Here is an 18,391-nt window from a genome sequence, read left to right as displayed (position 1 = left end):
CAGAGACAGAGACAGAGACAGAGACAGACACAGAGACAGACACAGAGACAGACAGACACAGACACAGACAGACACAGAGACAGAGACAGAGACAGAGACAGACACAGAGACAGACAGACACAGACACAGACACAGACACAGACACAGACACAGACACAGAGACAGAGACAGAGACAGAGACAGAGACAGACACAGAGACAGACAGACACAGACACAGACAGACACAGAGACAGAGACAGAGACAGAGACAGACACAGAGACAGACAGACACAGACACAGACAGACACAGACACAGAGACAGACACAGAGACAGACAGACACAGAGACAGACAGACACAGAGACAGACAGACACAGAGACAGACAGACACAGAGACAGACAGACACAGAGACAGACAGACACAGAGACAGACAGACACAGAGACAGACAGACACAGAGACAGACAGACACAGAGACAGACAGACACAGAGACAGACAGACACAGAGACAGACAGACACAGAGACAGACAGACACAGAGACAGACAGACACAGAGACAGACAGACACAGAGACAGACACAGACACAGAGACAGAGACAGACACAGAGACAGACAGACACAGAGACAGACAGACACAGAGACAGACAGACACAGAGACAGACAGACACAGAGACAGACAGACACAGAGACAGACAGACACAGAGACAGACAGACACAGAGACAGACAGACACAGAGACAGACAGACACAGAGACAGACAGACACAGAGACAGACAGACACAGAGACAGACACAGACACAGAGACAGAGACAGACACAGAGACAGACAGACACAGAGACAGACAGACACAGAGACAGACAGACACAGAGACAGACAGACACAGAGACAGACAGACACAGAGACAGACACAGACACAGAGACAGAGACAGACACAGAGACAGACAGACACAGAGACAGACAGACACAGAGACAGACAGACACAGAGACAGACACAGACACAGAGACAGAGACAGACACAGAGACAGACAGACACAGAGACAGACAGTCACAGAGACAGACAGGCGCAGAGACAGGCAGACACAGAGACAGACAGACACAGAGACAGACAGACACAGAGACAGACAGACACAGAGACAGACACACACAGAGACAGACAGACACAGAGACAGACAGACAGACAGACACAGAGACAGACAGACACAGAGACAGACAGACACAGAGACAGACAGACACAGAGACAGACAGACACAGGGACAGACAGGCACAGAGACAGACAGACACAGAGCCAGGCAGACACAGAGACAGACAGAGACAGACACAGGGACAGACAGACACAGACACAGAGAGAGACACAGGGACAGACAGACACAGAGACAGACAGACACAGAGACAGACAGACACAGAGACAGACAGACACAGAGACAGACAGACACAGAGACAGACAGACACAGAGACAGACAGACACAGAGACAGACAGACACAGAGACAGGCAGGCACAGAGACAGACAGACACAGAGAGAGAGAGAGACACAGAGACAGACAGACACAGAGAGAGAGAGAGACACAGAGACAGACAGACACAGAGACAGACAGACACAGAGACAGACAGACACAGAGACAGACAGACACAGAGACAGACAGACACAGAGACAGACAGACACAGAGACAGACAGACACAGAGACAGACAGACACAGAGACAGACAGACACAGAGACAGACAGACACAGAGACAGACAGACACAGAGACAGACAGACACAGAGACAGACACAGACACAGAGAGAGAGAGAGACACAGAGACAGACAGACACAGAGAGAGAGACAGACACAGAGACAGACAGACACAGAGACAGACAGACACAGAGACAGACAGACACAGAGACAGACAGACACAGAGACAGACAGACACAGAGACAGACAGACACAGAGACAGACAGACACAGACACAGAGACAGAGACAGAGACACAGAGACAGACACAGAGACAGACAGACACAGAGACAGACAGACACAGAGACAGACAGACACAGAGACAGACAGACACAGAGACAGACAGACACAGAGACAGACAGACACAGAGACAGACAGACACAGAGACAGACAGACACAGAGACAGACAGACACAGAGACAGACAGACACAGAGACAGACAGACACAGAGACAGACAGACACAGAGACAGACAGACACAGAGACAGACAGACACAGAGACAGACAGACACAGAGACAGACAGACACAGAGACAGACAGACACAGAGACAGACAGACACAGAGACAGACAGACACAGAGACAGACAGACACAGAGACAGACAGACACAGAGACAGACAGACACAGAGACAGACAGACACAGAGACAGACAGACACAGAGACAGACAGACACAGAGACAGACAGACACAGAGACAGACAGACACAGAGACAGACAGACACAGAGACAGACAGACACAGAGACAGACAGACACAGAGACAGACAGACACAGAGACAGACAGACACAGAGACAGACAGACACAGAGACAGACAGACACAGAGACAGACAGACACAGAGACAGACAGACACAGAGACAGACAGACACAGAGACAGACAGACACAGAGACAGACAGACACAGAGACAGACAGACACAGAGACAGACAGACACAGAGACAGACAGACACAGAGACAGACAGACACAGAGACAGACAGACACAGAGACAGACAGACACAGAGACAGACAGACACAGAGACAGACAGACACAGAGACAGGCAGACACAGAGACAGACAGACACAGAGACAGACACAGACACAGAGACAGAGACAGACACAGAGACAGACAGACACAGAGACAGACAGACACAGAGACAGACAGACACAGAGACAGACAGACACAGAGACAGACAGACACAGAGACAGACAGACACAGAGACAGACAGACACAGAGACAGACAGACACAGAGACAGACAGACACAGAGACAGACAGACACAGAGACAGACACAGACACAGACACAGAGACAGACACAGAGACAGACAGACACAGAGACAGACAGACACAGAGACAGACAGACACAGAGACAGACAGACACAGAGACAGACAGACACAGAGACAGACAGACACAGAGACAGACAGACACAGAGACAGACACAGAGACAGACACAGAGACAGACAGACACAGAGACAGACAGACACAGAGACAGACAGACACAGAGACAGACAGACACAGAGACAGACAGACACAGAGACAGACAGACACAGAGACAGACAGACACAGAGACAGACAGACACAGAGACAGACAGACACAGAGACAGACAGACACAGAGACAGACAGACACAGAGACAGACAGACACAGAGACAGACAGACACAGAGACAGACAGACACAGAGACAGACAGACACAGAGACAGACAGACACAGAGACAGACAGACACAGAGACAGACAGACACAGAGACAGACAGACAGAGACAGACAGACAGACACAGAGACAGACAGACACAGAGACAGACAGACACAGAGACAGACAGACACAGAGACAGACAGACACAGAGACAGACAGACACAGAGACAGACAGACACAGAGACAGACAGACACAGAGACAGACAGACACAGAGACAGACAGACACAGAGACAGACAGACACAGAGACAGACAGACACAGAGACAGACAGACACAGAGACAGACAGACACAGAGACAGACAGACACAGAGACAGACAGACACAGAGACAGACAGACACAGAGACAGACAGACACAGAGACAGACAGACACAGAGACAGACAGACACAGAGACAGACAGACACAGAGACAGACAGACACAGAGACAGACAGACACAGAGACAGACAGACACAGAGACAGACAGACACAGAGACAGACAGACACAGAGACAGACAGACAGACAGACAGACAGACAGACAGACAGACAGACAGACAGACAGACAGACAGACAGACAGACAGACAGACAGACAGACAGACAGACAGAGAGAGAGAGACAGAGAGACAGACAGAGAGAGAGAGACAGAGAGACAGACAGAGAGAGAGAGAGGCAGAGACAGACAGAGAGAGAGGCAGAGACAGACAGAGAGAGAGAGAGACAGAGACAGACAGAGAGAGAGAGAAAGAGACAGACAGAGACAGACAGACAGAGAGAGACAGAGACAGACAGAGAGAGAGACAGAGAGAGAGACAGAGACAGACACACAGACAGAGAGAGAGAGAAAGAGAGAGAGAGAGAGCCCATGGTCTAGCTCCGTTAACACACCTCCACCCTCCAGCTCCATCAGGATCACATGCTATTCCATGATCGTTGTTGGTTAAGCTCCAAAAGTTCAGGCTTTAGACACCTCACAACTTTCTCCCATTTGTTGAACTGCTTTACGGTTCAATCACAGCCTTCCCTCCAGGGCTTCAAGTTGGCAGTACATGATCATCTCCTCCTGTCATCTGCCAGCCTGACCAGTGACCTTTTCTACCCCTATGAAAACCTGCCCCTTAATTACATTTAACCATTTTCTTTCCTCGTTTCCTGCTTGTTGTGGCCAACTATGGCCCCATTGCTAGTACATTATCTTTTTTCTCCTCTTCCACAAGCCTAGATTTTGTCAGAATATTTTTGCAGACAATCATCTTTAAATAACATAAAAGAAGTCATAAGCAGGGGCTGCCTTTTATAATGCCTGGTTTGTACAACACCCAAAGGGCATGAATGTACAAAACTATTCCATGAGGAGAGCGAACTCGACATTCTGAATATTGCAATCACAGCGGGTAAACGGAGTCTGACTTGCACTTGGTCACTTCATTCGCAACCGTATGGACAAGCAACTCGAATTAGCCTTTCCGGAGTCTTACCAGGTACTTGCCATCTGACGAAATTGACATACATAGAACTTGAGTGCGGTGACCTGCCCGAGTTGCATCACCCTTTTTCAGTCCCGCGATGGTGCTCACCTTCTTCCCACTCTGCACATTCCCTGTAAAATTAACGGAGTACCGGTCAAATATCGGTCTCGGCTATTATGGTGAAGCACAGAAAAAACAGGGGAGAGAATGGTGGATCTTTCTGATTACATTTAATGATGGCACCATCCTTGCTACCAGAGATGATGTGCGAGTCATCTGGCGTGATGACGAGGCACGTTACGGGGAGTTTATGACCTCGGAGGAGGCGCAAAGATGAGGGATCGGGCTGTTGTACCTGTGGTACAGGGCAAGGTAGCACAGCTCAATTTATCAGCTCACCATCCTGAACATCATAAATCAATCAACAGTCCTTACATTTTCCATTCACAAAAGAAGCCCCCCACCCCCCCCCCCCCCATCATGGCCAGCATATAAACCTCATGACACTCTGCCCTTTGGCCAATCCACAGATGTGCACTCTTGTTTATCGGCTCCACCAAAGACATTCTGGAGTTGGTGAAGAGTTGTTGCATTGCCGTAACTGTCGTGGGTCTGATTCCTATGTCTGTGTGGCAGAAAGCAGGGTGCAACTGTCCAGGATTTTTATTTTTGACAAATGTTCACGACTCGTCATGAGCACCCTGGCATTGCTTTGTGTCTCTTATACCAATCCTCACTTCCCACTTTTGTAGCAAATAAAATAATAAATACAAACACTAAATTTGCTGTCAAATCTGTTGCAAACCTTTGGTTTTGGCATATGCATCAGGATAAATTTGGATGGAATTTGGCAGAATTGCCTTCTCTCCCTCTATCGAGTGCAGCCTGTGGCAACTGTGTGCATCATCGGTTGGGACGCGGTTATGCCGCTGATGCAGTCCCCCTTACCAGTGCACTGGTACTCATTTTGCCGACCTCAGAAGGATGACAGGCTAAGTCAACCTCCTGGTGTATATTAATTCAGCGGCCCAACAGGGATTGAACTCAGGACCCTCGGATCCCAAGCCGCCACCCGAACCACCAAGTGTGCACCAGGCTAATTGCCTTCGACAATTATATAAATCCTGTATTCAATACAAAATGAACACACAATGCGACAAAGTGCAGAAATAAAAACATAAAGACCAATTCCGAACCTCTTTTGCCACCAGTCTCATCAAGCATCCTCTTTGCTCCATCTGCACAAAGAAAGCAAATAGAATGACAGAATAACAAAACACAATTAAAAATAAAACTATATATTTGCAAGGAATAAACTATGTAAGGCACCAAAACTTTTCAGGGCTTAAATGCACTTTTAAGTGCAATCTACAGGAAGTGCACAAAGAAATGGAAACACCAACATAAAGTAACTTAATAGGGCGTTGGGCCAACACATGCAGCCAGTACTGACTGTATGCACTGTGGCATGGAGTCCACCAACGTCTGGAACTCTGCAGGAGGGATGCAGCACCATTATTCCAGGAAAAAGTCAATCAACTCACACCTGTTTGATGGAGGTGGAAAAGGCTGTCTCAGGCATCGTTCCAGAATATCCCATAAATGCTCGATTGGGTTCAGATCTGGTGACTTAGAAGGCCATGATGTATAGATAACAGTGTCACGCTCATCAAACCATTGGGTGACCACACGTGCTCCGTGGATGGCGGCATCTCTGGCCACAATTATATGCAACCAGGTCTGAGTATAATTTTTATTCAAGACCCAAAGCATGCTGGGATGTTACATGCTTAATTAACACGTGGGCCACATCTGCCTGGAAGCCGTTGCCAGGTGTCCCTCATTTACCCAGGTGTTTCCATTTTTTTTCCTACTACCTGTACATATTACAGCAGGTGAGGGGGAAAGAAAGAAAGATCTTTTTAGTCCCCACAAAACTACCATTGGGTACATATGTAGATGTCCCATTATAGCCAAAGCAAGTTAACAGCGGGTAAAATGCACAATGACTTTAGAAACTGCAGCAGAGGCGGTGGTTCCAAAACAAATGTAACAACAATCAACTCAGAGCAAAAATTTCAGATCGTTATATAGGTGAGCAGAGTGCCCGCCTTCTGGCTCATGTTGTTCCAAGCGTGCAACACATTCTTCTGACACATCCCTCTATCTGGGCAGTGTATAGGCAACAGACCACTGCCTCGATCACTCCCAAAAAGAAAAATAACCCAGGTTATGCATATGAAGCAAAACCATGCGTACTAGTGTGCATATATAAAATACTGTTGCGGTTATGGGAATTCACAGAACACTATTCAGGTTCCTATAGAGTAGTTATCTCGGTAAGTACGTGTTTTATAGATAGCCCTTTCCCCTAGTCTAACGGGTATTTAAATGTTCTTGCGTTTTGGTTTGTTATAATGGTTGGGTTTCCCTTTTGTTCGGGGTTGCACCACCACCAGCGCCGCCGGGTCGCCAGCGACCGCACCGCATAGCCCTCGCTCCTCCACCTGGCTGGTCGCAGGGTTTTCCGCTCAATTTGGTGGGTGGGAGGAGTGTGCGGGGGGCGCATGCGCAGAAGGGCGTCGGTCTGTGAAGGAGACAGAGCTCTTAGGAGATCAATGGGTCAGTCTGTGAAGGAGACAGAGCTCTGAGGAGATAGACGGGTCGGTCTGTGAAGGAGACAGAGCTCTTAGGAGATCAATGGGTCGGTCTGTGAAGGAGACAGAGCTCTGAGGAGATAGACGGGTCAGTCTGTGAAGGAGACAGAGCTCTGTGAAGGAGACAGAGCTCCGAGGAGATAGACGGGTCGGTCTGTGAAGGAGACAGAGCTCTGAGGAGATCAACGAATCCTCTGTGAAGGAGACAGAGCTCCGAGGAGATAGACGGGTCGGTCTGTGAAGGAGACAGAGCTCTGAGGAGATCAACGAATCCTCTGTGAAGGAGACAGAGCTCCGAGGAGATTGACGAGAGTCTGAGGAGATTCGGTCGGTCGGTGCGGGTCTTCTTCCACCAGCCTGCACCCTGCTGGCTTTGCCAGCTTGGATCCTCCGGATTGTGCAAGGGGTCCCGTTCGGCCCCGAGGACCAGGTCCAAGATAGACCCTTACCTCCAGCTCACCTTCCCTCTGAGCTGGAGGTATTAATAAAGGCGATTGCCACCATCTCTATCTGCGTGTGCCTGTTTGTGTCGCCAGTCTGGATAAGTAGAATTATTGTTAAGTGCATGCGCGTTTGTACATTCCGCATAGAACCGGTTGTAGGCTTTTTGCTCGTGTCATGTCCCCATCCCCCCATTGATTGCTTATGTGCTTGTTTAAATAAATGTCCCCCAATGTTGTACGTGAACCTGCTCGTCGTGTCATTTCCTCACATCGACTGCCATGGTGCGTTCGGAGAATTAGCTGGCTTTTAACGCAGATAAAAGTAAATCTGGTCCGACTGGATTTGGCGATTTAAAACGGCTCGGTTTCGTACACGGAACGAGCACGCTTAGGCGGCTCGTTTTCGTACAAGTCCCGTCGAGGTATAAACTCTCGGTATTTCTGTCCGCGCGAATAGTTAGGTATATCGACAATTCGGCGATTGACCCTGTAGTGCATGGACAGAACTAGAACGGGCACTCATAGAGCGCATACCTTCGCTGCCACTACTTTTTTTGTTCTTGGTACGAGTGTGGGGAACTGGTTTCATATGAATGGTCTTACGACACAAACCACATATCTATAATGTCATAACCCCCCCCCGACTTTCGGGGGCTACGGACTAAACAACAATCAACTCACGTCGTTTTGGCGAGTCTTCACTCGCAAGCTCGGTGAATACAACGTTTCAACAAGAGAAGGTAATCTCGTTTGATGCTGGTTTCATGCAAATTGAATAAGAATTGACTGAGTTAAGCCGAAAACCGCATATTTTTCAAGGGCGTGACCCCCCCCCCCGACATTTTACCCCAACCGGTGACATGTGTTATGACGTCATTGTGTCACAAGATTGGTCATTAAATTCTGAACATTTTGTTGCTGGGTTCATGTAAAGCGGACAAGAATTGACCGCGTCATGACAAAAACCACATATTTTTCAAGGTCGTGACCCCCCTGACCTTTGACCCCTAACCGGTAACAAGAGTATGGGCGTCATTGTGTCATATTGCATATCACAAGATGAGGCGTTGAATTCTGAACATTTTGGCGTTAGTTGCATGCAAATTGAATAAAAATTGACCGTGTTATCGTAAAAAGACGATTTTGACCTTTTCGTGACCTTGGCCTTGACCTTTGACCTGAACGATCCCAAAATCTAATCGAATGTTTCCTGGCTAATCACCAATCATCCCACCAAATTTCATGCAATTCGGTTTAATACTTTTTGAGTTATACGAATCACAAGATTACAAATAAATAAATAAATACACGCCGACCAAAACATAACCTTTCGCAGAATGCGAAGGTAATAATTGACTAGTTTATGATGCGTTAAGGCATCCGTGGCTGGATTCCGGAAAGCCACGACTGGATTGCGGCCTTCGGTGGGCGCACAATCGCGATTTGGCTAAAACGGTCGTCCACATGCCGGAAACTCGCAACAATACACTGTGGTTGTCTAGCTCAGAAAGTTCTAATCGCACCCAACCACCCCCTAAAGGAAGAAAACACACGAGTGTGTGTGTCCGTGTGTGGGGGGGGGGGGGGGATGGGAGATTCTTTCAAGGTCAATACAACAAATTTCCCGTCCATTATTGAGAAGATGGTAGATGTGTCAGAGAGTCAAGATACATACCAGGTGCTCCTTCAAACGATCTGCAACAGCATCCTTGTGCAAATCATCATTCTCTGCCTTCTCCTCTTCTGAAGGAAACAAATGACAAACATGGTTAAGCATTTCACATGCTGACTTTTGCAGCTATTCATCACCACTTATCCAATATGGATACAACAGAACAAAACAGCCTTCATATCTTGGTTTGAGAAGGTACATTTGGTAATCACCACCACAGGAGACTAGACAAACATTGCGTGTGCAGAAGGGGGAGTGAAGAAAAGGAAAAAGGGGGAAAAATTAATTAATTTAAAAAAACCATAAACCTCAGGCTTCAACAACTGAACAGTTTCTCAATTTACATCATCAAAGGTCAAGTAAGAAATATGTCTTGTTGAATTCTCCAGCATCACCAAACCAGAAAGATCCCATATCTATTACCACTCCCAGAAAGATCTGGAGGTGGTAATAGATACAGGAGGTAAGCAGGTAGCACAATGCCAGGCAAGCAGCTATAGGTAGAGCAAATAGTGTTTTAGGTTGTATTCGGAGGGGGGATCATTCACAAATCAAAAAAGGTGGTGTTAACATTGTACAGGAATTTAGTGAGGGCTACATCTAGAATATTGTGTGCAATTTTGGTCACCACAACTCAGGAAGGACATGGATGCCATAGACATAGTGGGTTCAGCGCAGGGCTACTCGATAGATTCCAGGCCTAGCGAGACTCAGCTATGAGGAGCGGCTGAAGGAGACAGGGCTTTATACACGAGAAAGGAGGCGGTTATGAGGAGATATGATCGAGATGTTTAAGATAATGAAAGGTAAAGATAAAATATGTACAGATTAATTATATATTAGAGTAGACAGTGACAGGACCAGGGGCCATAGCTTGAGAGTAAAGAGGAGGAGAGTTAAGACGGTAGCAAGGCAGGGGACTTTTACTCAGAGTAGTTAATGCATGGAATGTCCTCCCTGGAAAGGTAGTGGCAGTAGAAACAGCAGATAAGTTCAAATTCGAATTAGGTGGGTACCTGGAAGTTATGGAGATAGAGGGGAAAAGGGATGTTAGGTTGACATGACTTTTAGGTAGTTTGAGCATTGATTGTGTGCATGTGTACGGTGTGCTGTTGGTAGTGATCTTGTCAAGGGGTGTTGTGTGTGTTTTAACCAAGCCCAGGCCCCCTCCTCTGAAGGGAAGAAAGAAAGAAAAAGAAAGAAAGAAAGAAAAAACAAAACACAATAAATAAATTGATGAATAAAAAAAAAATCCCACAAACACGATTTAAAAATAATAAATTTTGCATTTTCTTCTTTGGATCTTATGTTGATAAATTAGTGTGGCGTTGATGTCAAGCAGGCATGATGGGCTGAATGGCATCCACCTGTGTCCGATTTCCTTGCATCATATGTAAAGGAAGCAGTCTATGCTTCCCTAACCTGAACCCAAACAGCCCACAGTGTATGCAAGTGCCACACATGTTGCATTTTTCTCAACCAATCAGGGATTCAAAAAAAACAGGACCGACTTGGCTGCCTCCACAGAAACGCCAATCTCTACATACCAACTCAATAGTGCCTTTTCCAAAACATTTTACAAATGGAAGTGCTCAATCAGATATCCTGGTGCATGCTCCCCAGTGCTACAAAAGATTAGCCACAAGGAGGCTATCTACTTATCATGTACTCAGTGGTGGGTGAGATCCAAGTTGAGAGAATCAAAAGAAGGGTGGTGGTGAAATGGTTGGAGTGCCTGCTCTGAGTCTGGTAGAACGGCAGTTCAATCCCTGACCGAGTCATACCAAAGACTTGAAAATGGTATGTGCAGCTTGCCTGCTTGATGTTCAGCATTTAAAACGATAAGAGCATGGACAACCCCTATATGGAGGAAGAAATGCCCCACTGAGAGGTGAAAAATGCGATGCCATCGTTTTTATGCTGATGATACCCAGAGTGCCCCAGGAAGTGATGGCACTTCCCCTGTGCTCAGGAGCTCTGTTTATCTCATCTAACAGTCTTGTGTTGTGGTTCGTGTAATCGACTGCAGGTTTATGTGTGCGAGACGTGTGGGGCAACTCAGCAAGCCTTAGATCCTGTAAATAAGAAAAGAAAAAGGGGAGCATGATTGGAAAAAACGTCATGGGGAGGAGCATTTCATTCATTCATTACTAGCAGGTACAGCCACACTTCAGGAAGGAATGCTCTTCTCAGCACAGTCTGCCGAAAAAATAAATAAATAAATATTTAAAAAATATTTTTCGGAATTTAAGAAAAAAATAAAACATGGAAAACCCAAGTAAGGACCCCCTCCACCCTTCAGTATACACTGAAATTTTGGTAAACCCATGCACCTGGAAACACCCAAGCAATGTCCGAATTGGAGATATGAACAATTTTAGGAGTCGTAACTGCTGCTAAGCTCAAATCTTGTAATTTGGCTTAGTTTAAGAGATTCTTGAGGTTATGACATGTGCAGAAATGAAATAAAGCCACAAACGCTGGCGTCTCCAGGTGTTTATAAGCATTGCAATGTACCCAGCAATTTGTAGGTATGATGAGCAGGCATTCAATAATACGAGTGAGGAAAGTTGGGGGGAATCAAATTTTAAAAAACGATCGTTAGGAAATTGTTGCGGCCTGCTCTAAGTCAATGTATTGTTGAGCATGCAAAAAAAAAAACATGGTAACTTCAGACCCCAGTGAGGTAACCCAGGATACGCCTCAAGACCCCAGAAAGCAAGGTGTCCGAGGGTTTCAGGCTGCTAGGTTCCATAGTGGTGGAGTTGCGGAGGAGACGCGCGCGCGCACGCAAGCATACCAAGAGTTGCTCGGGTGAAAAAAAATTGAGAATTGACAACGAAAAGAAAAAGATGACAAAAACATGTACATATTTACTCCACAAACACTACGACCAAAAAATGAAGTAGTAACTATATAAGAGCCTCTTTATAAACAAGATAAAGAGCAATCAGAGATTGCAGACCCTCACCAGTTCTTATTTTGTGTGGTGTATTATGTAATTAATGAGACAATTACAACTGCCACTTTATAAATGCTGGCAGTGATAACCAGGTCCCAAGACGTCTCATTTTGAATGGACACCTGACCCTGACCCATGATGTTTTTCATTATCATTCAATTGAATTCTGAATGGGATTAAAATAAATTCAAATCACATGGAAGACCAAATAGGTACAGTTCTGCAATGGAGAAATCAAAAGGAACCATCCATCCATTGGGACTGTCGGTGCAATTTATCCGAAATTAGCATGATGGGTTTAAGGGTGATAAAAACAATAATAAAATGTTGTTAAATTTAACTTAATATTAAAATAAATGTATTAAATCTGAAATGGAAAATGTACTCAAATATGGTATCCGTTTTAAATTATAATTAACAATCAAACCATCTTTCCTCTGTGTTGAAAGATAATCGACCGGTCTCGTAAGATATGATAAGCAGGCCGACCTTTCAAATAAGCTTTAATGCAGTATAAAAGAATTGCCTATTTAAATATATTTTACTTACCAAGGGATTTTATGAAATGAAAGCTACAAGGTTCCAGCAAGCTTGAGAGGAGAATGTTATTACAACTCAACTGGAATGTTGGTCTCAGGAAAATGTCCAGATGTATTCACTAAACCGAGTGCTTCGTATTATATACAATTCCCGAGTCTGTTACAAAACGGACTGAACTTTTCCCCTTCCATACCATAAATTGTATGTGGTCCAATGTCCCCAAAGGTTTTAGTCTTGACGTCATTCTGTGCTGGGAGAGATTTTACACATCTGGTCTTAAAATGTATGCTACAATCCTTCAAAAATAGGCTGATTGCTGCACAAAAGCTGAAAATGATTTCCACCTGGAAATACATCAACCTGACAAACTGTGGTGCCAGCGTTTCAAAATGACAAAGAGCTGCGTCTGACTGAACACTATATAAAGAACTAAATTTCTCCATGTATTTCAGAGATCTGGAGCAAGACTCTGTTCTTCTCTACAGATTACTCCATATCTACAGTGCATATGTATGCATTTGTTTATGTTGATTGTTAAATAAATGACAAATGTACAGGACAACTTAAGAATTTCTTCTACAGGACCATACTCTATGCAGAGCATTGGTGCTGCCCAAGTAGTCTCCTAGGCTCTTGGGCACAATCCTGGACAGGTGACCACTCTGACACAGGATACCAGCAAGCTGAATCTCATTTTGCCAACCTCAGAAGGATGACAGGCTAAGTAAACCCCACCTGGTATTAATTCAACAGCCAAGCAGGATTTGAACTCAGGACCCTAGGATCTTAAGCCCACCACTCTAACCATCAAGTCAACACCAGGCATAAAAGAACCCAAACAAGCAAAAAAATAAAAAATAAAAAATAAAAAAAATTAAAAAACGATAGTCATCAGGAGGAACCTGGATCACATTCCCATTTCAGCTGCTATTCCTCTATATCTACCCTCAAATCCATCCAGGCACAGCCAATTTAGCATTATTCAAAAATAAATAAAATAAACCAAAATAAAAAACCCAGATCAATTTTTTTTAATAATTCTGGCTGCCAGACCATGTGTCCGATCAAGTTGAAATTTAAAACATGTATTTCCCCACCACAACTACAGGGTGCCCCACAGAAAACCAGGAAATTTGAGATTTTGAGATTTATTTTGCCATATCAATAAACTACCATATAATAAAGTGTATCTTTGTTTTACACTACATTTAAGTTTGCTTTTGTTTGAAAATAAAGTGTATCTTTGTTTTACACTACATCTAAGTTTGCTTTTGTTTTAAATAAACTGTACCAAATTTCCTGGTTTTCTGTGGGGCACCCAGTAGATCATAATTGTGAAGTTTCATGTCGATTAAGCGGTTCCAGCGAAAACACGATTTCATACTTTTCATCAATCCAAAATGGCTGCCAAACCATGTGACCGATCAATATTCCTTAAACTTGTACATCTAAGGCTTGGGGAACATTTGTGTGAAGTTTCCCCTTGATGTGTCCAGCCCACTTCAGAGAAGAATATTCTTGAAGGTTTTTTTTATTTTTTTTTATTTTTTAATTTAACAATGTGGCTGCCGAATCATGTGACTGATGGAGTCCCCAAATATTTTTTTTCTGGGGAACACGTTATCCCGAGATGACCATCAAAAATTTTCATACTGATCAGATGCGGCGTTCTGACATATGCAATTATGACATCATTTTCAAATAAAAATAAATAAATTTTAAAAACACCCTTATTCCCCATGAGAAGTACTTGCGATGTGCCAAGTTTCAATTTTTTCCTTTTGCAGTTTCAGATACAGAGGTCCAAAGTTTTTTTTCCAACATGGCTGCCACACCATATGACCAATGACATAATCATCATTTAAACATTCTACATGCGTAGTCGCACCTCTGGTGAAAATTTTGTCTCAATCCTACAAGCGGTTGCAGAGAAAAACACGAAAGTTCTGTGAGGACAAACAAACAAACAAACAAACAGACCCAACGCAATACCCTCTCCTCCGGCGAGGGTAACAATGTTCCTGGGTCAAAGTAATGTAAATTTTCATTCCACCTATATGAAACCATCTAACAAAGCTGTCCTTGAGAAAAGAAAGTTGCTGTCAAATTTAGTCCAACCACCTGTAAAGACTGTCCTCAAGCCTTGTTAATGGACATTGCAATGCTGAGTTGGAGGGAGAATTGAAGGCTCTTGAATTCAATGGCTGGTTCAGTTGGGATGATAGGTATCCGAGGCAGAAAGAAATCTTCGCTTTTGAAAGACAAAATATAACGTTTCATGTCAAGAGGCTGTTCATCGATCATAAACGAATAAAAGATAGACGGACAAGAACCAATTGCATAACCCCACTAAAAAGTCTGGCGTGTAGAAGAGGATGTATGTATATAGTCAAACATATCTTAAAGGCCACCTCAACAGAACGGCCATCTATCCATAGCGGATATAAACAAACAAAATAATAATAAATAAAAATAATTGTCCCACATTAAAAGAACCTCCATAAAGTAGTTTTAACACAATGGCCACCTGGATAGCACGACCAACGGCGTGCACAATTGTCATTGTTACGCTTGAGCTTTCATCCTACAAGGTTTGAGTTTCCTAGATAAAAGGATTAAAGAGGTAGTTCTGTGCATGCACAGATTCATCCTGCGTCGGAGTGGCGACCCGTCCAGGACTGTGCTCTTGTGCTCCAGGACATGTTCATCTGGAGGTCAAATTTGGTCGATATGTTAACTTTAGTGACAACTGTGCCAGTAGTTTGAGCATAACTGGCATTTCACACACAGAGACAGAAAATGACAATTATTTACAAGATAACACAACACGAGACATTACACGCAAAAGTCAACAATATGAACACAAACATGGCGGCACCATCACACACTCCACTGTAAAGATGATTTGGTCATGTGCCTTACAGATGATGCATATACACCTGTACTCTGGAGAACAACGTTCTCAGCGATACCTACAAGGAAATTTGGACACGTTAGAAAATTTACGACATGTTGGTGTATTATTATTTTTCATACAAGAACACAAAGAAAAGATTCAACGATGGCCAGATGTTGGAATTCTCTTTATGGATCACTGATCCAATCGAGATGTACCCTGCCCCTCCAACAAGGTCATAGACGGGGGACAAAAAAGTGAGCTCCGTCTGACAGACAAATCATCCGTCCATGTACTTTTGTGTACAGATATTTCAAATAAAAATAAAAATAACTTGAACATTTAGCTTTCATATTGTACATATCTATTCCTGATGACATCATGGCAGCATTTTGCTGCCATGTCAACCACCCCAGTAACTTGGTTTGTGTACACAATATTTCAAAAACTGTGCAACAATTAGCTTTCATATTACACATAATCTATTCCTCATAACACCCAAAAGACAAGGGACCAAGAGTATCAGCTCCTTGTTGAAGATCGGCAGACACCGAACATGGAACAATGAGATTGAATCTTTCTTTGCCTCGAGTACCTTCCTTGCGCAGCTGCTCCAGGTACAGCTTGGTCAGTCGAAGCCTTTTCTCCTGGGCAGTCTCTTGCAATTCTGCTTCTTCTGACACTTTTGTCTGGACTTGCTCCCTGGTGAACACACGTATCAGCACAGTTCACCATCAGTCATATTTCCAACGTAAAATAATCTTCACATCATGCGAGGTCAATGATGAAGTGAACCTGAATCATACGTCATGAAAGGCTTGTCAATACCGAAAGTGGAAAAATTAAGCCTTCATAATCATAAAATGCATACCCTTCATTTTCAGACTCGCTCGACACCTCCTCATTCCTGCCATTCTGAGGTCTTCCAATCTGTGAGAAGAGCACTCATTAAAAAGGACCATTTTACAAAAGAAGAACAAACATAAAAGGCAATATCAACATGATCATGGAGCACCCCGCGAGAACCAACGCACGGGGAGCACCCCGCGAGAACCAACGCACGGGGAGCACCCCGCGAGAACCAACGCACGGGAAGCACCCCGCGAGAACCAACGCACGGGAAGCACCCCGCGAGAACCAACGCACGGGGAGCACCCCGCGAGAACCAACGCACGGGGAGCACCCCGCGAGAACCAACGCACGGGGAGCACCCCGCGAGAACCAACGCACGGGGAGCACCCCGCGAGAACCAACGCACGGGGAGCACCCCGCGAGAACCAACGCACGGGGAGCACCCCGCGAGAACCAACGCACGGGGAGCACCCCGCGAGAACCAAGCACGGGGAGCACACCGCGAGAACCAACGCACGGGGAGCACCCCGCGAGAACCAACGCACGGGGCGCACACCGCGAGAACCAACGCACGGGGCGCACACCGCGAGAACCCAGTTTCACGCTCTCTGTGAGTAAATTTGAAAATACCACATTTGCGCTACAGTACCTTAAAACACACGTGCTACCACGCTCTACCACACGCTATCACACTGTGTGACACTCTACCACACGCTATCACACTGTGTGACACTCTACCACACGCTATCACACTGTGTGACACTCTACCACACTCTACCACACTGTGTGACACTCTACCACACTCTACCACACGCTATCACACTGTGTGACACTCTACCACACGCTATCACACTGTGTGACACTCTACCACACTCTACCACACTGTGTGACACTCTACCACGCTCTACCACACGCTATCACACTGTGTGACACTCTACCACACGCTATCACACTGTGTGACACTCTACCACACTCTATCACACTGTGTGACACTCTACCACACTCTACCACACTGTGTGACACTCTACCACACTGTGTGACACTCTACCACACTCTACCACACGCTATCACACTGTGTGACACTCTACCACACTCTACCACACGCTATCACAGTGTGACACTATCACACTCTACCACACTGTATGACACTCCACCACACGCTATCACACTGTGTGACACTATCACACTCTACCACACTGTATGACACTCCACCACACGCTATCACACTGTATGACGCTCCACCACACGCTATCACACTGTATGACGCTCCACCACACTGTATGACGCTCCACCACACGCTATCACACTGTATGACGCTCCACCACACGCTATCACACTGTATGACGCTCCACCACACGCTATCACACTGTATGACGCTCCACCACACGCTATCACACTGTATGACTCGACCACACGCTATCACACTGTATGACACTCCACCACACGCTATCACACTGTATGACACTCTACCACAGGCTATCACACTGTATGATGCTCTACCACACTGTATGACACTCTACCACACGCTATCACACTGTGTGACACTCGACCACACTGTATGACGCTCTGCCACACTGTATG

At 45.3% G+C, this 18,391-nt stretch overlaps 1 protein-coding gene across 1 annotated transcript in view; it reads right to left on the bottom strand.

The window, feature by feature from the left end:
• RRP9 (ribosomal RNA processing 9, U3 small nucleolar RNA binding protein) overlaps positions 1–18,391 on the bottom strand; it is a 53,563-nt gene that overhangs the window by 21,909 nt on the left and 13,263 nt on the right. The window contains 6 exon segments of the mRNA XM_085864037.1: positions 4,798–4,919; positions 5,017–5,143; positions 5,985–6,026; positions 9,564–9,631; positions 16,554–16,660; positions 16,830–16,888. Of these exon segments, the coding sequence (XP_085720163.1) occupies positions 4,798–4,919; positions 5,017–5,143; positions 5,985–6,026; positions 9,564–9,631; positions 16,554–16,660; positions 16,830–16,888 (525 nt within the window).

This window comes from Eptatretus burgeri, chromosome 18, assembly GCF_056783735.1.
Source record: "Eptatretus burgeri isolate ZD-2024b chromosome 18, Ebu_testis_v1, whole genome shotgun sequence".
Taxonomy (NCBI): Eukaryota; Metazoa; Chordata; class Myxini; order Myxiniformes; family Myxinidae; genus Eptatretus; species Eptatretus burgeri.
This window is presented reverse-complemented; position numbering and strand designations above follow the sequence as displayed.